Consider the following 15,065-nt stretch of genomic DNA (forward strand, 5'->3'; position numbering starts at 1 on the left):
CATATTGTTGTGAAGGATGTGGAATGTGGTTCAGCATTATTTTGATGAAATATGCCTTCCCCTGAAAAAGTCTGGATGGGATGTTGCTCTAAAACCTCAAGCACTGATAGAGTCTTTCCAGATGTGTAAGCTGCCCACGCCATAGAAACTAATGCAACCCCATACCATCAGATGCAGGGTTTTGAACTGTGTGCTTGTAACAGGCTGGATGATCCCTCTCCTCTTTAGTCCACATGACATGGCATTTCCAAAAAGAATTTCAATTTTGATTCATGTGACCACAGAACAGTTTTCCATCTTGCCTCAGTCCATTTTAAAGGGATATTTCAGTATTTTTGAGATACCTAGCAGTAGAAGTTGCATTAGCCTCCAGTGTTTTAAGTGAGCATTGCTCCTTTAAGAAGGACTCGCTGGTTGTACCCTCCAGGAAGCTGGGCTATACAGTCTAGCAAATGGGTACAGTTTCTCCACAGAATTTGGCAATTTTTCAGTAAAAATGGGCCACAAAACAACACTGGCTTAAATGTACACACTATTAAGAACTTTTGAAGCATTTAATTTTTTACCCAGAAAGCCTCTGTGTTGTTGTCACTATTTTACAATGCAGGCTTTGGCTACCAGTTACATGCTCTTGCGATGCAAAATAGTGACAAAAAAACAGAGGCTTTCTAGGTATAAAATAAATGCTTCAAAGACTTTTGATAATGCCTACATTGTTACCAAACATTGGCTTGTGGCTCATTGTTATCAAAAACTCACTAAATTCTGCTGAGACACTGAACCCATCTGTTACACTGTATAGCCTATCTTCTTGGCCAGTACAAGCGAATCCTTCTTAAAGGAGCAATGCGCATTGAAATCACTGGAGGCTAATGAAAAATAATACTGTAGTGTACCTCATATAACTCAGCTTAAAAAATACTGAAATATCCCTTTAAGTGAGTGGCATTTCTGGGTTCATATAAGGCTTATGCTTTGTGTTGGCAGAAAATAATCTGCGGAAGCGTTCCTGAGCCCACCGTTGATTTCCAGTACAGAATCATGTCTGTTTTTAATGCAGTGCTGCCAGAGTGCCCGTAGATCATGAGCATCCAATACTGACCCTGGGTCTTGTCCATTGAGCACAGAAATGTCTCCAGATTCTCTTATCTTTTTATGATATTATGCAATGTAAATGGTGGGATATTCAAAGTGCTTGCAATATTATGTTGAGGAACATTTTTCTGAAATTGTTTTCCTTTTTTAGACTTTTTAGACAGCCCATCTTAACTTCTGAGAGTCTGCCTCTCTAAAATACTCCTTTTATACCAGGTCATGTTAGTGACCTGCTGCCAAATAACCTAATTAGTTGCAAAATGCTCCTACAGCTTTTTTTCATTAGTTCCACTTGCTTTTCCAATCTTTTGTTGCCCCGTCCCTACTTTTTGAGATGTGTCGTTCATGAATTGGTAAAATGTCTCAGTTTAATCTGATTGGTTGTTTATGTTCTATTAAGAATAAAATATGGGTTTATGAAATTTGCAAATCATTACATTCTGTTTTTATTTACTTTTCACACAGTGCCCCAACTTTTTTGAGAACTAAGGGTTGTAAATTAACATACACATTGCTGAAGTTGATGCTAAAATTCCATTAGAGTGTTACTTGGCCATTAAAGATTCTTGATCAATAAAGAGTGATTCATTTTACTTTTCTCACCTGTTCATTTAAGTTCCCTCGCTATCACTCCATAGCTCTTTGGCACCCTGCTGCTCTATCAGCCATCAAACAGCCAGTCACCCTGAGGCTCACCGTGCTGTGGCCCATACCAACAGGACCACTATTCTTTATCATCATTTGACAGACAGTCAGCTCCAGCCAGGTCAATACACAAAGTCAAAAAGTCTTTGAAGTAAATTTAGATTAGCAACAGTAAAGTACCAGTCTAAAAGTGAAGATTAACAGAAGTGTGCATGACTACAGAGCATTGATGCTTAGTGAGAGAAGATGGAGTGTTAGGGGGGGTGAGGTTGTTCTGAGAGCAGACAGAGAGGACTAGAGAGAGAGATTGCAGAGCTCATTGCAGGGGTTTTCTTGTTCTACTGAGCATTAATCTTTCAGAGACTGCATGTTCAGTGATGTACCGAGTATTAGTGACAAGCACCTGCAGAATCACAAGTGTTGCTTTTCTCACTGCACATCTCCACCTTAATGTGACAGAAGAAACTCAATTTAAAGAGAGAGTTGAGCTTTATTTTCTATTTTGTTGGTGTATAATGCCACAGAAGGAAACATGCCAGCTCATCAGAACATATTAATCTTCAAAAACAGTTCCCAAATACATATTTCTGTCTTTAAAAATGCCTTCAGAATTCCCTTAATAGCTGAAAAACTTTGAAAATGATTGAAATAAATGCATAAATAGCACATTTGAGTTTGTGCTAATTGTTATTAACAGCAGTAGAACTAAGGATTATTATGCATACTTGCCAAAGTAACAGCAGGGTTCCTTTTTTTTTTAACAACAGCCGAGAAATGAGATCTATCTAGCTTCAGCTGGTCCAACGATCACACTTCTTAATGGAGGAATTTATGTTTAATTTGGTCTCTTGTGGAAATATTTGACATAGCTGATGAGATGATTTATTTTGTGCTTCATCTAGTTTTAAATGCAACCATATTAAAGAAGAGGAGAATATAGCCTAGGGTACTGAATAAAATAGCATCTAATGCCTGCATATCTCCTAAAGACCAGCAGGGGGCAACACCAATAAAGTTGCAAAGTCCCAACTGATGGTTCTTAAAATAAATGACACAATAGCCACAAATCTGCCAAGAAGAAAAAGGAAGAAGAGGCAACCATAGAAACCACTCAGGTGGACATTTGTTTATGCTCTGTGCAGACAGTGGAGTCCATCCTGCAGGCTACTATGGATTATTTTTACAACACTATCAATGACCCTCTTCTTACTTCCATATCTAGAGTGCAGCTCAGAGGATGAAATCATCACATATTACACATTTCTGAAGAGAAAACTCTTCAAGTGGACTTGTAAACAATACCCGAGTACACTACCGTTTTCACTGTTCAAATGAACTGGACTTCAGGATTGAGACTAATCGGGTCTTGGCATGTGTCTCTAATGTAAAAACCACCTTTACAGTATGCCTCCACAGAATTCTTCCAAGTGGGGATTTGATGAAGTGTAGTGCTCTGCCCACCTTCATAGCCTACAATCTTTTCTTGAACTTAAGAGTCCTTTCATTTAAAACTGAACTCCATATGTTGTAGGTATAACACTGTAACACCAAAGTTTAATTTTTGTGGATGAATTTCACATATTGAGAGAGAAAAACTGTTTCAAAACCGCTGGCTTGTGCTTCTGGTGGATACAAGCTACATGCAAAGCTTTTCTGGAACCTGAAGCAGCATGAGTCTGGAAGGGAAACTGGAGAGAGTAGGGCATGGCATGCAGTACCTGAACCCAGAAGACTGCAGTCTCAGCACACAGGGTGCACAAACCCGACCACTAGGCCACCAACCCCCCAATCTGTGATTTTAAAAACCTTCTTTGTGAACCAGGTTTAAGAAGTCCAACTGTTGTCCATCAACTTGAATGAATACTTCAGTAAACATTGTCTCACCAAGTCTGTGGTCTCAGTCGCATGGCATACTATTCCTTCTCTAAATTTGTTGTCATTCTACTCTGAAACAGCCAATTTATAACTGTATGTATTTAAGGCAGGGCTATCTTCCATCCAGACACTTTCTTCTGCTTATTTGGGGCCAGGTTGCAGTTGCAGCTGACCACACAAGTTAGCCCAGACATCCATCTCCCTTGCGACTTTTTCCAGCCCTTCCTGGGGTACAATCCCTCTGCAATACTGGGTGTACGCTGGGGTCTCCACCCAGTTGGACACGCCCAAAAGACCTCCACAGAGAGGCGACCAAGAGGCATCCCAATAAGATACCTGAACCATCTCATCTGGCTCTCCAAAAAGAAGGAGCAGCGGCTCTACTTCAAGCTCCTTCTGAATGTCTGTGCTCCCTATTTCTGTCTGAGTTATCGTTTTATACACAATCTTCTACAAACACATCCTTTGGTCCCTTGCCATTAAAATTCCAAGACAGCCACAGTCCAATGACCACACCAGTCTGCACAACAGTTCACAAGCAGCTTCAACCTTTGCACTTTCTTCAAAGCACCAAGTTTCATCAACTTAGCAGCCAAAAACAGATCCACGAAATGAAAACATTTGCTGTTCATTATTACTCACTGAATGCTTATATCTGACTCACATGTGTGGGCTCCCTCAGGTGACAAGATGCACTTAACATGTGAATAAACTCAGCGGTATGATGGTTATTCAAACCCTTCCTACAGAGAAGGAGTCATCTGACAGCCTCTTCACTGCAGGAGAACACAGCAGGTCACTCTTAAGAAACACTCAAAATAACACATACTTAAATATTCAGAGACAAAGATGGAGAGCTTTCTTTAGCCTAAACAAGAGAGTGCAAACTAGATACAAAGAAAAGTTTTGGATGCTCATTTCATGGTGTTACTGAAGGGTCAGTGAGAAATTTTAGAGAGATCAGTTAACAGGAAGCATGTTATGAAGACAGCCAGGAGTGAGAGTGGTTTAGTTCACCTCAGTGACATACAGAGAACATCAGGCCAGCACAGACATCTGACATGCCTATGGTGAAAATGTAGCTACAACGTCAGTTACTCCAGACCCTGGGTTTGAACTTCAGCAGATCGTATTGACCATGTCTACACACCTTTAAGTACTTTCACTGCTATGAGATTGGCTGATTGGATATTTGTATCGATGAGCAGTTGAACAGGTATACCTAATGAAGTGACCAGCAAGTGTACATAAATGCATAGAACTGATATAAAATACTGTAAGTAATATAATTTCATATTAATTTATAAAAAGATAACTGGCCATTACTTTGATATATAAGTATGGAAGTAATATGTTTATATTATTGATTAATATAAAAAGCCACATAAGTAATATATTGATACACATGCACAAAAAATGTTACACATACTTTTTATTTACACAGGTTTAAGAAAATGTATTGATTTATGGGCTTAAAATAATGAGATAGTTATCCATCAGTGGCTTATGGAGAAGTGTGGGGTGATCATTTTTTTCTGTTTAGTTTTACATCCTCAAACTCCACTTTGGAAATGTAAATACAATAATCATAAGCTATGATTTTTGGTATTACTGAATTTAAGTGGGCCCTTATCATTTTGTAATTGTATTGTAATAACCTTAATTTTCTAGTAATTTCTCAAGAATAAGATGCAACTACCTTAGTTAATATTTCACCAGGTAATAACTCAGAATTATGGTAATATTAAGGCGGTATTTTACCAAACCCTAACCACCTTGCCCTAACCAACAAACCCCTTTCTATCTAACCTCTAACCCTAACCAAACAACCATCATATCCCTAATCCTTACCCTAAAAATAACCCTAAGGACTCAATTTAATTTATTCAGCCAAAACAGAGAAACTACCTGGGATTGATCAAGCAATCTATATTGAATATCATCTTATTTGTAAGAAATTACTTGGTAAAATATCACCTAATTACCAGAGAAGTGCCACCATATTACATGGAATAACTTTATAATAAATATATTATCACTATGTGAATATTTCCTGAATATTACCTAGTTATTACTTGATAAAAGCCAACTTATTACTTGGTAATTACACCTTTCTCTTGAACAATTACTCTATAATTACCACTTATTACTATAAAATTGCTCTGAAATTGGGACCCGCTCAAATAAACCGCCATCAGCTTTTCTTTCTTTCTTTATTCTATTCCATTTATTATTCATCAATACTTTTTCTGCCTGCCATATTTTTTGTTTTGATCACTTTTTAGCTTGTTTGATATAAAAATTTCAAATAAAATTTTGAAAAATCAAAACAATATCGTTTTGAAAGGTTTGTGAGCGACACTTTAAATTCAGCTTAAAAATATTTGAAACAATGTTTTTAAATTCTGCTAAACATACAGAGAGCATAAACCTACAAAATAAAAGAAAAATATTGTTACCATCAGGAATATTTGCTTTGTACTAATAAGGATACAGTCCCGGCCAGGGAAGAGGATTTTGTGGCGCACCATTTCTCCCATAATGCACCCCACCGACCATATATCCACTGCACGCATAGAGGTGACAGTAAGACGAAGCAGGAGCAAAGGAAAAGAGAGGAAGGCAAATGGTTAGTGTTTGACACATAAAGCAACAGTGATTAGAAATAGTAGACTGTATAAAGAATGGACAGCACATCAGCCCTTCAGAGGTGAAGCCAATAGTTTTATTGCTACCTCTACTGACCAGCTACAGTGTAGGACATAATCCCCGCCCTTTCCATGTAAACAGATGGGGCATGTGGGAAACTTTAGTTTAAGTTTTTTTCTCCTATATGATTTCTGTCATTGTAGTTAGTTTTTATAACACTGATTAATCGACCAAGTCTTCATTTTTGCATACAACTGTGATTTTGATGATTTATTTGATGCTAGAAAGAGCAGATGTAATATCAGGTATCTGGTGACAAATGAGGCTTCTGCTGAGTTTGTTATTGAATCAGCAGTGTAGAGGAGGAAAGGTGAGAGGAAACCGAAGGAAAACTCACATTAAAGTTATGAGGATTTCCATAACTCTGAATGTCTGCTTCAAACCTTTAATAGGATTTTGTTCTGCTGTGGACTTTAGCAACCAGAGGGATCTTTTCAGCTTTATCTGTTAGCTGAGTTTGTGCTTTGGTTTGCAGAAAGGGCTTGGTGTCAGTTTTGCAGCCACTCATGCCAGCTCCCCTCTGCTCGTTTGGCTACGAATAATAAAACCAGCCAAATTTGTCAGTTCTCTTCAGAGTATTTTGGCTTCAACTTTGAAAGGAGAATGAGATGTCTTGTCCATATAATTATACAGTCTATGTAAGAAATTGTTATTCAACAGAGAGGATTAATTAGCAAGTGGCACATGGAGTAAAATGAGAATTAAATAGCAGATTTATACAAAAAGCAGCAAAGCAGAGGCTTAAAGAGCCTTTTAGCAACAGGAAACTCAAAGTGTTGGCTCCTACAGGCTTTCATCCATGAGAGAAATAAAGCTAATGAGTCATAACTTAAGCTGGCATTCAATCACATGTCTTATGATCTGGTGGCTTTTATTCAGTGACTCATACATCCAACACTTCAGCTCCCTTGAGCTTGTGTGTGAAGTGCGATTAAATGAGAATTGTTTGTCAGGTGTCAAAGATAACACCATGAGACTTTCATCCATTATCATTAGGGGTAACATGTGCGTTATTTCCTTTGTCATTAATGCCCACAAGTAGATAATTACTTTTTCCACAGCTACTGCAGGATTTTCTCGGGTGAATGACTGTCCCAGTGGTTTAAAAACTGCATTACATACAGCACACATAGACGTACAGCTGCTGTAATGTCATCCACCTCCTAAAGCAACTGTGTAACACAGTTTTATCAAAGTTTTATTTGACTGCAGACAGATGTTGGCTGCACTAACTTCAGCTTTCTGTCTTCACAGCCATCAAGAAAAGTAGCTCAGTGCAATTTTGGAAACACTGAAAATAGCTCTAGAAAACTTATTCCGTGATCCTCCATATTAACAAATTCCGCTTTGAGCGAGCGCTAGCCTAATTGTGTGTGTAATTAAGAAGTGGAAATAATAGAATGACTCCAGTGTTACCCCTAAATCTGATCCATGCAATCTTCAACAACCTAAACTCTCACCGTTCTCTTTGTATCCCATTCCCAGGATCACCTCCGGGGCTCTGTAGTATCTAGTCACCACATAAGGGGTCATCATGAAGCTCGTGCCTGCGGTCCTGGCCAAACCAAAGTCCAGGATCTTCAGAGTGCAGTCTGACTTCACCACTATATTGCTTGGTTTGAGGTCCTGGAGATGGGAAAAGACCAGAGTGAGAATGTTTTCTTGTTTCTGGGCAGATTGATAGATGGAGCTGCAAGTTGATCCACACTGAGACAGTCTGTCAGCGTATTTTCTGAATCATTTTTACTGAACAAGCTGAAAAAGAAGATGTAATGATTTTGCAACAGAAAGCTCAGGTTAGGGTTTAAAGGGGAGTTCAATAGATAGCTACATTTTTATTTTAGGGGTGCCAGATAACCTTGATTCTGTTGCATATCCTATGCATCGAGGCAATGATCCTCAAAGGGGAGGCAGCCTGGACTACTCCGACCTGCTACACTTTACCCTTCCTCTCCTGACACAATACGGTTTTATACTTTACAACTGCACAATTGTTTCAGATCGGAGCTTTGAAAGTTTGATTTGCCTGATGACAGATGTGGAATCTGGCCAGTCCATTAGCTTTGCAAGGTTAGCAAAGCTCAGCTCTTCATTAAGCCTGAAAATGGGGTAAAACAAGCAAACTAGCTGTCCTGTCTCTGTCCAAAAGTTAAAAAAAACACCTATTTGATCCTCTAAAAGCTAGAATAGAAACACCAAATCAGCATTTCAAGAGGAGTTTATAAATTACGTCTTTGCCATAATGACTGACCCAGACATGCTGCTATTCAATTTTCAACCTTTATGCTAGTAAGATAAGCTAAAAACAGCATTGTGCTAATCAATGCTGCCTCTCCACCAATGACCAATCAAAATTTAAATGGGGTGGGACTTATAATGCTATTATCAAAAACAATGGCAGAGGAGAGAGAAACAGATCTGACTTGTATTTTGAAGGTACTGTTTCAGGTCTATAGATGCTGCTAAAGCCAGGACAGGAGTCTTGAGATACTTGATTAAAGTTCACAGAGCTTTTTAAAACCTACCATATGGATACCTTCAACAATAAGTGCCTATAAGAAGGGCTCAGAAACTGAGGTTGTGGACACTACCAGTTTAAGTGAAAAATGGTGCCAATGGACACAAACATTAAGTGGTATCAATCTACTCTTCTAACTCTCCCTTACACAGAAAATACATGTTTTTTCCTAAAATGATTTTCTAAATCACCTTTTGTTAATAAAAAATGAACTTTTATCAGAAGCTGCTGGGCTGGAAATAGAAATAAAGAGGAAATAATTCATTAGCACTCAGTGAAAAGGCATTTTTTCCCCTCATACCATGGCTCTACTTTCACTGCTAAGCTGTTTGCTTTCTCTAACCAACCTGCCAGTAGGGAACTTGACGTAGAAGAAGAAGCATGTGCTACATCCCCTTGATCCTATTTTGTTGTTTGCGATGGGCAATTAGTCTGATCTGCTGGTGCCTTGACAATGACACCGTCCCTAACAAGCTTCCAACCTGGGGAACAATGCCAGGTGTGTTAGGATTAAGGCCTGGAGACTCTAGTGCTTTGTGGGTATCCATTAAATGCCACACAGATGACCAAACAATTATTAAGGTCTAAAATGAGCCTACTGATATTGTACTAAAAGTTGATATCTGACAACACAAAAATAGCCCCATTAATGATTGTATATTCAGTGGTGAAATGAGACCTCCCGTTCACTTACCCTGTGAATAATGCCAGCTGAGTGCAGATGTTTGATACCACACAGCATCTGGTAGAGCAGGTAGGACATTCTCTCATGATCAAGCTCCATCTGAATCACCTGGCACAAGTTGGCATCCATCAGCTCCATCACTAGGTATCTGGAAAAGAGTTTGTTGAGTTATAAGCAGTTTGCAATCTTGACTGATCAGTATTTGATGGATTAGCTGTCTGATAAAATGCATCAGCCCAAGTGGTTAATTCCTACCAATTGGCCAGGTCGTTTCAGTTCAGTAGGCAATTATCTGTGTTTTTTATTGGCAAAAGTTGGGAAAAGAACCAAAATAGCCAATCAGAATCATCTTATGTTTTTGCAACCTTCTGCTGGGGTGCCAAGCGTACCTATCAGAACCTAAAGAGAGGAGCTAGACGTACTGCTGAGTTCCACCCCCACCTGTTAAATGATGGTCCAGATGATGCAAACAAGCATGATCCTAGGATGCAAGGATGAAGTGCTACTGAACACTTTGTAGTATTCAGTAGCGCTTCACCTGTTTAGCAGCTAAAGTGCCACAAAGACTCACAAATCACTAGGCAGAATTTTTTACCCAGAGACTGTTCTAAACGTGAAACACTCATTCATCATTCTGTGTGAGAACATGATACTTTCAGCAGCCTCAGGTTACACCTACAATACTTTCACTAATAACATGTTGTGTCATCACAACTGCAGGTGTGAAGGAGGAATACAGAAGCAGATATTACAATCAGTCCCCTTCCTCTTTCTGTCACCTACCTGGTTAAATGAAAATAAGCGATCTTTTATTAGCAGCAACATGAACTCTTTAATTTTTAAACATAGAGATGTTGTTATGTAGGTTTGCGATACTCACACATCCTGGAATTCCTCTAATGATTTCTGTGGTGTGAAGACATTTAATAAACTGATAATCTAAAAGAGAAGAACGGAGAAAGAATCAACAGATGGCTGTTAGAAAAATAAACTAAAAATGTAACAGTGAAGGATAATCAGTGCACTACATTCACAGGAAGATAAAGCTGCAGTTATAGATTGATTAAACCATTGGTTCCCAACCTGGGGTCCAGGACCCCACAGGGGGGCCCGAGGCTTTGCCTGCGCTATGTTGATTTTTGGGCAGCAGCTAATAATGAGTGTATTATGTTGGAGTTGGAACAGATAAGCAGCAGTTTTCGCATTGCTCACACTTGAGCACTGAGAATACCCCTACATTAGTCAGAGACTAATTAGGCAGTCTCCCAGTGGACCAATGACATTGCGGGCTTAGAATCTGCATTGTTTTGGTGTGTAGAGGAGGTGCACATCAACTCAATGCATAGCTTTTTTGCTTTTTATGTTGTAATGGTTTTGTGTTAAAAAACAATGTATACATTAGATCTCTCTCTTTGTGACTTAATATCATTTTTGGCTTGCTGGTTTGCATCCCCACTTTTTTGTGCATTTTATTTTATTATTATTATTTTTCTTTTTTTTCTTTACTTATTTTGCTGGTTGTTATTATTGTCACTAGATTTATAAAAAACGCTACTTGTTTTGCAATTGTAGTTATCAAAGGATATATTTAATAAACATAATTTGGAAAAAAAGAGTAAAACATGATAAGATTGAGCTGATCTTACTTTAAAAACTTAACCCTAGTATGATTTAAGCTTTAAAAACATATTAACATGTATTTTAAAGGGCAAGATTTAGTCAACCCAAATCAGGCTGGCCCTTCTCAACCATTTTTCAAACAGCTCAAACACAGTTAGAACATGCTGCATGTTCATTTAAGTGTCACAAGGACAGAAATCAGGATTGTGGAGGCATTTCTTCTAAATTATTTTAAGTAGCAAAGATGTAATTTCAATGTATTTTTATCCTTTATGCAAACTCTTAATGCACTTTATTGGGTGTGTCACATTATTAGGTGCAAGGACTTTGCTGTGCAGGTCTGACACCTAGGTGCTGACGTAATTGATGGATGCCTAAACCAGAAATTGGTGAATGCAGGACTTACACTGATGCAATTTTAAGATCAAATCTGACTCAGTATTTTTATATTGGTGATTGTAAAACATTGCTAGTAACTTAATCTTTTTTTTTTTTGCTAAATTTAAGATGGGATGTGAATATCCCTTCTTTGGGGGTGAATGTGACACAAATTTCTTGAAATGAACAGATTTTGTAGTAAGCATCCTCAAGCTTTCACATTTAAACCTGTTTAGAATGTCTTTTAATTGTGCACAGTCATTTACTCTGAGAAGTTTGTCATGACCCTGATGAAGGACACTGCCGAGCGAGAGACAGAATCGAGATGGAACAAAAGAGTGGGGATAAATTTGCAGAAGAGGAAAAAGAGACAGAAAAGAGGAAAAAGAGACAGAAAAGAATAAAAGAGCACAAACTGCAGCACTGGAGATTACATTCATGCCTCAGGGGGCTTTCTGTTTCACTTTCCTGCCAGTTCAGTACATTTCTGGAGGCAAGGAATTTAGCACGGCCACAACATCGCAGTCACTTGTCTCCGTTTTGTGGGGAAGGGATTTATCCAGAACCAAAAATAGACCCTGACTCGGGTACTCTGTGAAGCTTTGCTTCAATCTGACAATGGCGCTGTCATCTTTTATTCTTTTGTACCTCTTTTTCACCTCAAATGAATCACTTACATTTTTGTGATTGACACATTTCATGAGCACCAACTCCCGATAAGCCCTCTTGGCGTGGGTCTGGTTCTGGAAGGGTCTGCTCAGCTTCTTGATGGCTACATTTCTGTCCAGGACAGCATCATAGCCCGCACTGCAGAAGAACAAGAATAGCAGAGCATGTTCATTTTTGTCTTCATGGCCTGATATGCATGATTGCATGACACTGTGACAATCCCTGCTGATTATTTGGTCACAAAAACAAAAGGATTATTTTCCAATCTGCAAACACACAGATTCATGGAAACAGTTGTCTGTTGCAGAGAAATATTGACAATGTTAGGAGATATTCTACCTGGCTGCTGAGTGGAAAAAAACACTTCGACCTAACACTTTGTTACCAATATTAAATGGAAAGTTTGACAGGGCTGAAAGTTAATAATCTTTAATACAACACCAACAGCCTTTATCAGTGGTCTCAAGAGCTGTTGCTAGAAATATACATAAACTTGAGATACTGTAACATCTTGAAGAGGCTATTTCACGTGGATATGAATATGGGGTTTTTTTAAATTTGGGCTTGATCTTGGGCATGCCTTAGGCCAAAAAACTTTTCTATCGATTATTAGACTGAGTTAACAGAGGTTTAATCCAGTTTGTTTGTTTTTTTTTTTGTTTTAGCTTCTTTGAAACCCCTTACAATATAAGAAGCAACTATATAAGCTTGGCTAACTAGCAATAAAGTCTTCAACTGGATTACTCTGAGGTTTGTTTTCTAATATAAACATAAACACACCTTTCAGCTTTTTAACCAGAAGCTAAACCCATTGTGCAGTTTCCCTGAGTAATGACTAAAATATAAAAAGCAAGCAAGGAGATAGCTAGCTTACATCGTTTATATAATTTGAAACAAGCTAACAATGGAATAACAGTTGTTATTTTTCTTCTTTTCCCAACAGCACACATACAGACTATTTGGCTCATTTAACATCTAAACCTAGTTTATTTATTTGAAGTTCTCAGAAAAGAAAACCTCGAGATATAAAACGCTGCAAAAGTAGCAAGCTATCAATGAAGTAAAAGCCTTAACAAAGGTGGATTTTTTTCATGGCTAGTTTATGGTATTTGAACAACTGGACAACAAACTAATTAGTTTGGCAGTCTTGAGGTCTGATAGTGGGAGGTTTTCAGTTTTAGCACAAATTTTGGCTATTAGGCTCATTTAAAAGACCCTGAGCTAAACTCTATCTGTTAAATATTTATTTATTCATCACTCAAAATTTATGAAGCGGCAGAAAAGTTAGCTAGTTTAAACTATGTCATCAATCTGGCAAGAAGCTAGCTAGCAATAGGATGTTGGAAATAGAGTAAATGGAAGAGAGTTTCTTCTGTTCTGCATGGGTTTTATAGGACTATATGCAGAACAGAAGAAATAACTTGGATGGGAAAAGAGTTTTGCAGTCGTAACTTTGGACTGAGCTAGCTACCTGCTCCAAGCTAACCTAAGCTAGCTAGGCTCCTAGCTTCAGCTACATGTTGGAAAGAATTAACCAACACCATTTTTTGGTTTTCACTGATGTTTTTTCTTTTAAATCTAATATCTAACAAAGTGCAAAACTAGGTTATACAAACTAGCAATGGAATTAGTCTTTAAATTGAAACATCAGGGAGGTTTTGTTTTCTGTTTATTTTCCCTTAACAGCACACATAAAGACTATTTGGCCCATAGGCTATAAGGGAGCTAAACCTGGTTTGTTTGCAGTACCCCTCAGAAAAGAAAAACCTCAAGATAAATAGTGCAGCAAAATTAAGACCCTTAGCTAAACTAAGTTTTTTGATAGTTTCTATTTTTCACCTTTCAAAATTTATGAATCAAAGTTAGCTAATTTTAAACAAAAAGGAATGATCCGCCACACACTGAGATAGACTTCACTGTTTATTGAGAGCGAACAATGCGTTGAAGAACACGGATCATTTCTCTTCATTTACTTCGGACCTGCTGCCGACCGGCACCTGACTACCTGGGCTGTTCACGTTTAAGATTTAGCTAATTTTAACTTTTAGCATATCACAAATGAAATACTTATGTCAGCATACTCCATTACAGTACACTTAAATGCAGCACAGAGCACTGAATCACAGCAGGTTAGTATTGCTTTTCTGCACTAACAGGAAGCGACATTGTTTCTTTCTCTACTTCTTTTTAAACAGCAAAATGTAAAGCTTTAGGTTAGGTGATTATAATCAAAATGTGACAGCTATTCTCTCACGCTATTAAATTCATGTAACTTGAATTTTATGTTAACATGATTTGATTCGAAATAATATGAAAATACTTTTCCTTAAATTACCTTTTCTTGATTAAAAATCTGCTGCCATTGCTAAAAACAATAACTAGCTTGTGGATGCTAATGTTAGCTTGTTGGCAAGTATGCTAACAGTGCAATATCCACAATTTCATCCTCATTGGGGGTGTGAAGTTTTGAGTGCACCAGCAGTTAACTGCATCAGAGAATACTTATCTGAGTGGACGCACTTTGTACCCTTATGCTCTGAAAATATGGAGTATTTTGTACAATAGTATGCTATTTGACAACAAGCCAGCTAGCAAAAGGGTCTTGAAACTGGAGTAAATGAAAGTTTCTATTCTGCACACATTTTACAGGCCTATTTGCAGAATAAGGTACTAACAAACAATGGGTAGGAGTTTTTCTATCTTACAGAGTAGATAGCAAAACTACCTGCCCCAAGCTAAACAAAACATTTTTTGTTGTTGTTTGTCTTTCAAATTAAATATGAAAATAAGCTAGCAAAGTGCAAAGCTAAGTTATATTCTGTTTCTTTATGCTTAGCTAGCTAAGCAGAAGATTTGAACTAGCTTTAATTT

At 37.9% G+C, this 15,065-nt stretch overlaps 1 protein-coding gene across 5 annotated transcripts in view; it reads right to left on the minus strand.

Annotated features, from left to right (window-relative positions):
* The window catches only part of mapk10 (mitogen-activated protein kinase 10), a 70,466-nt gene that overhangs the window by 24,816 nt on the left and 30,585 nt on the right, over nucleotides 1–15,065 (minus strand). For all 5 annotated transcript variants that reach the window (XM_041810774.1, XM_041810776.1, XM_041810777.1 and 2 more), the window contains exons 4-8: nucleotides 12,203–12,332; nucleotides 10,408–10,466; nucleotides 9,537–9,675; nucleotides 7,785–7,950; nucleotides 6,110–6,181 (exon numbers count right to left, since the gene is read on the minus strand). In XM_041810774.1, coding sequence (XP_041666708.1) covers nucleotides 6,110–6,181; nucleotides 7,785–7,950; nucleotides 9,537–9,675; nucleotides 10,408–10,466; nucleotides 12,203–12,332 — 566 coding nt within the window. The remainder of the gene's footprint in view (nucleotides 1–6,109; nucleotides 6,182–7,784; nucleotides 7,951–9,536; nucleotides 9,676–10,407; nucleotides 10,467–12,202; nucleotides 12,333–15,065) is intronic.

Source organism: Cheilinus undulatus, linkage group 17 (genome assembly GCF_018320785.1).
Source record: "Cheilinus undulatus linkage group 17, ASM1832078v1, whole genome shotgun sequence".
Taxonomy (NCBI): Eukaryota; Metazoa; Chordata; class Actinopteri; order Labriformes; family Labridae; genus Cheilinus; species Cheilinus undulatus.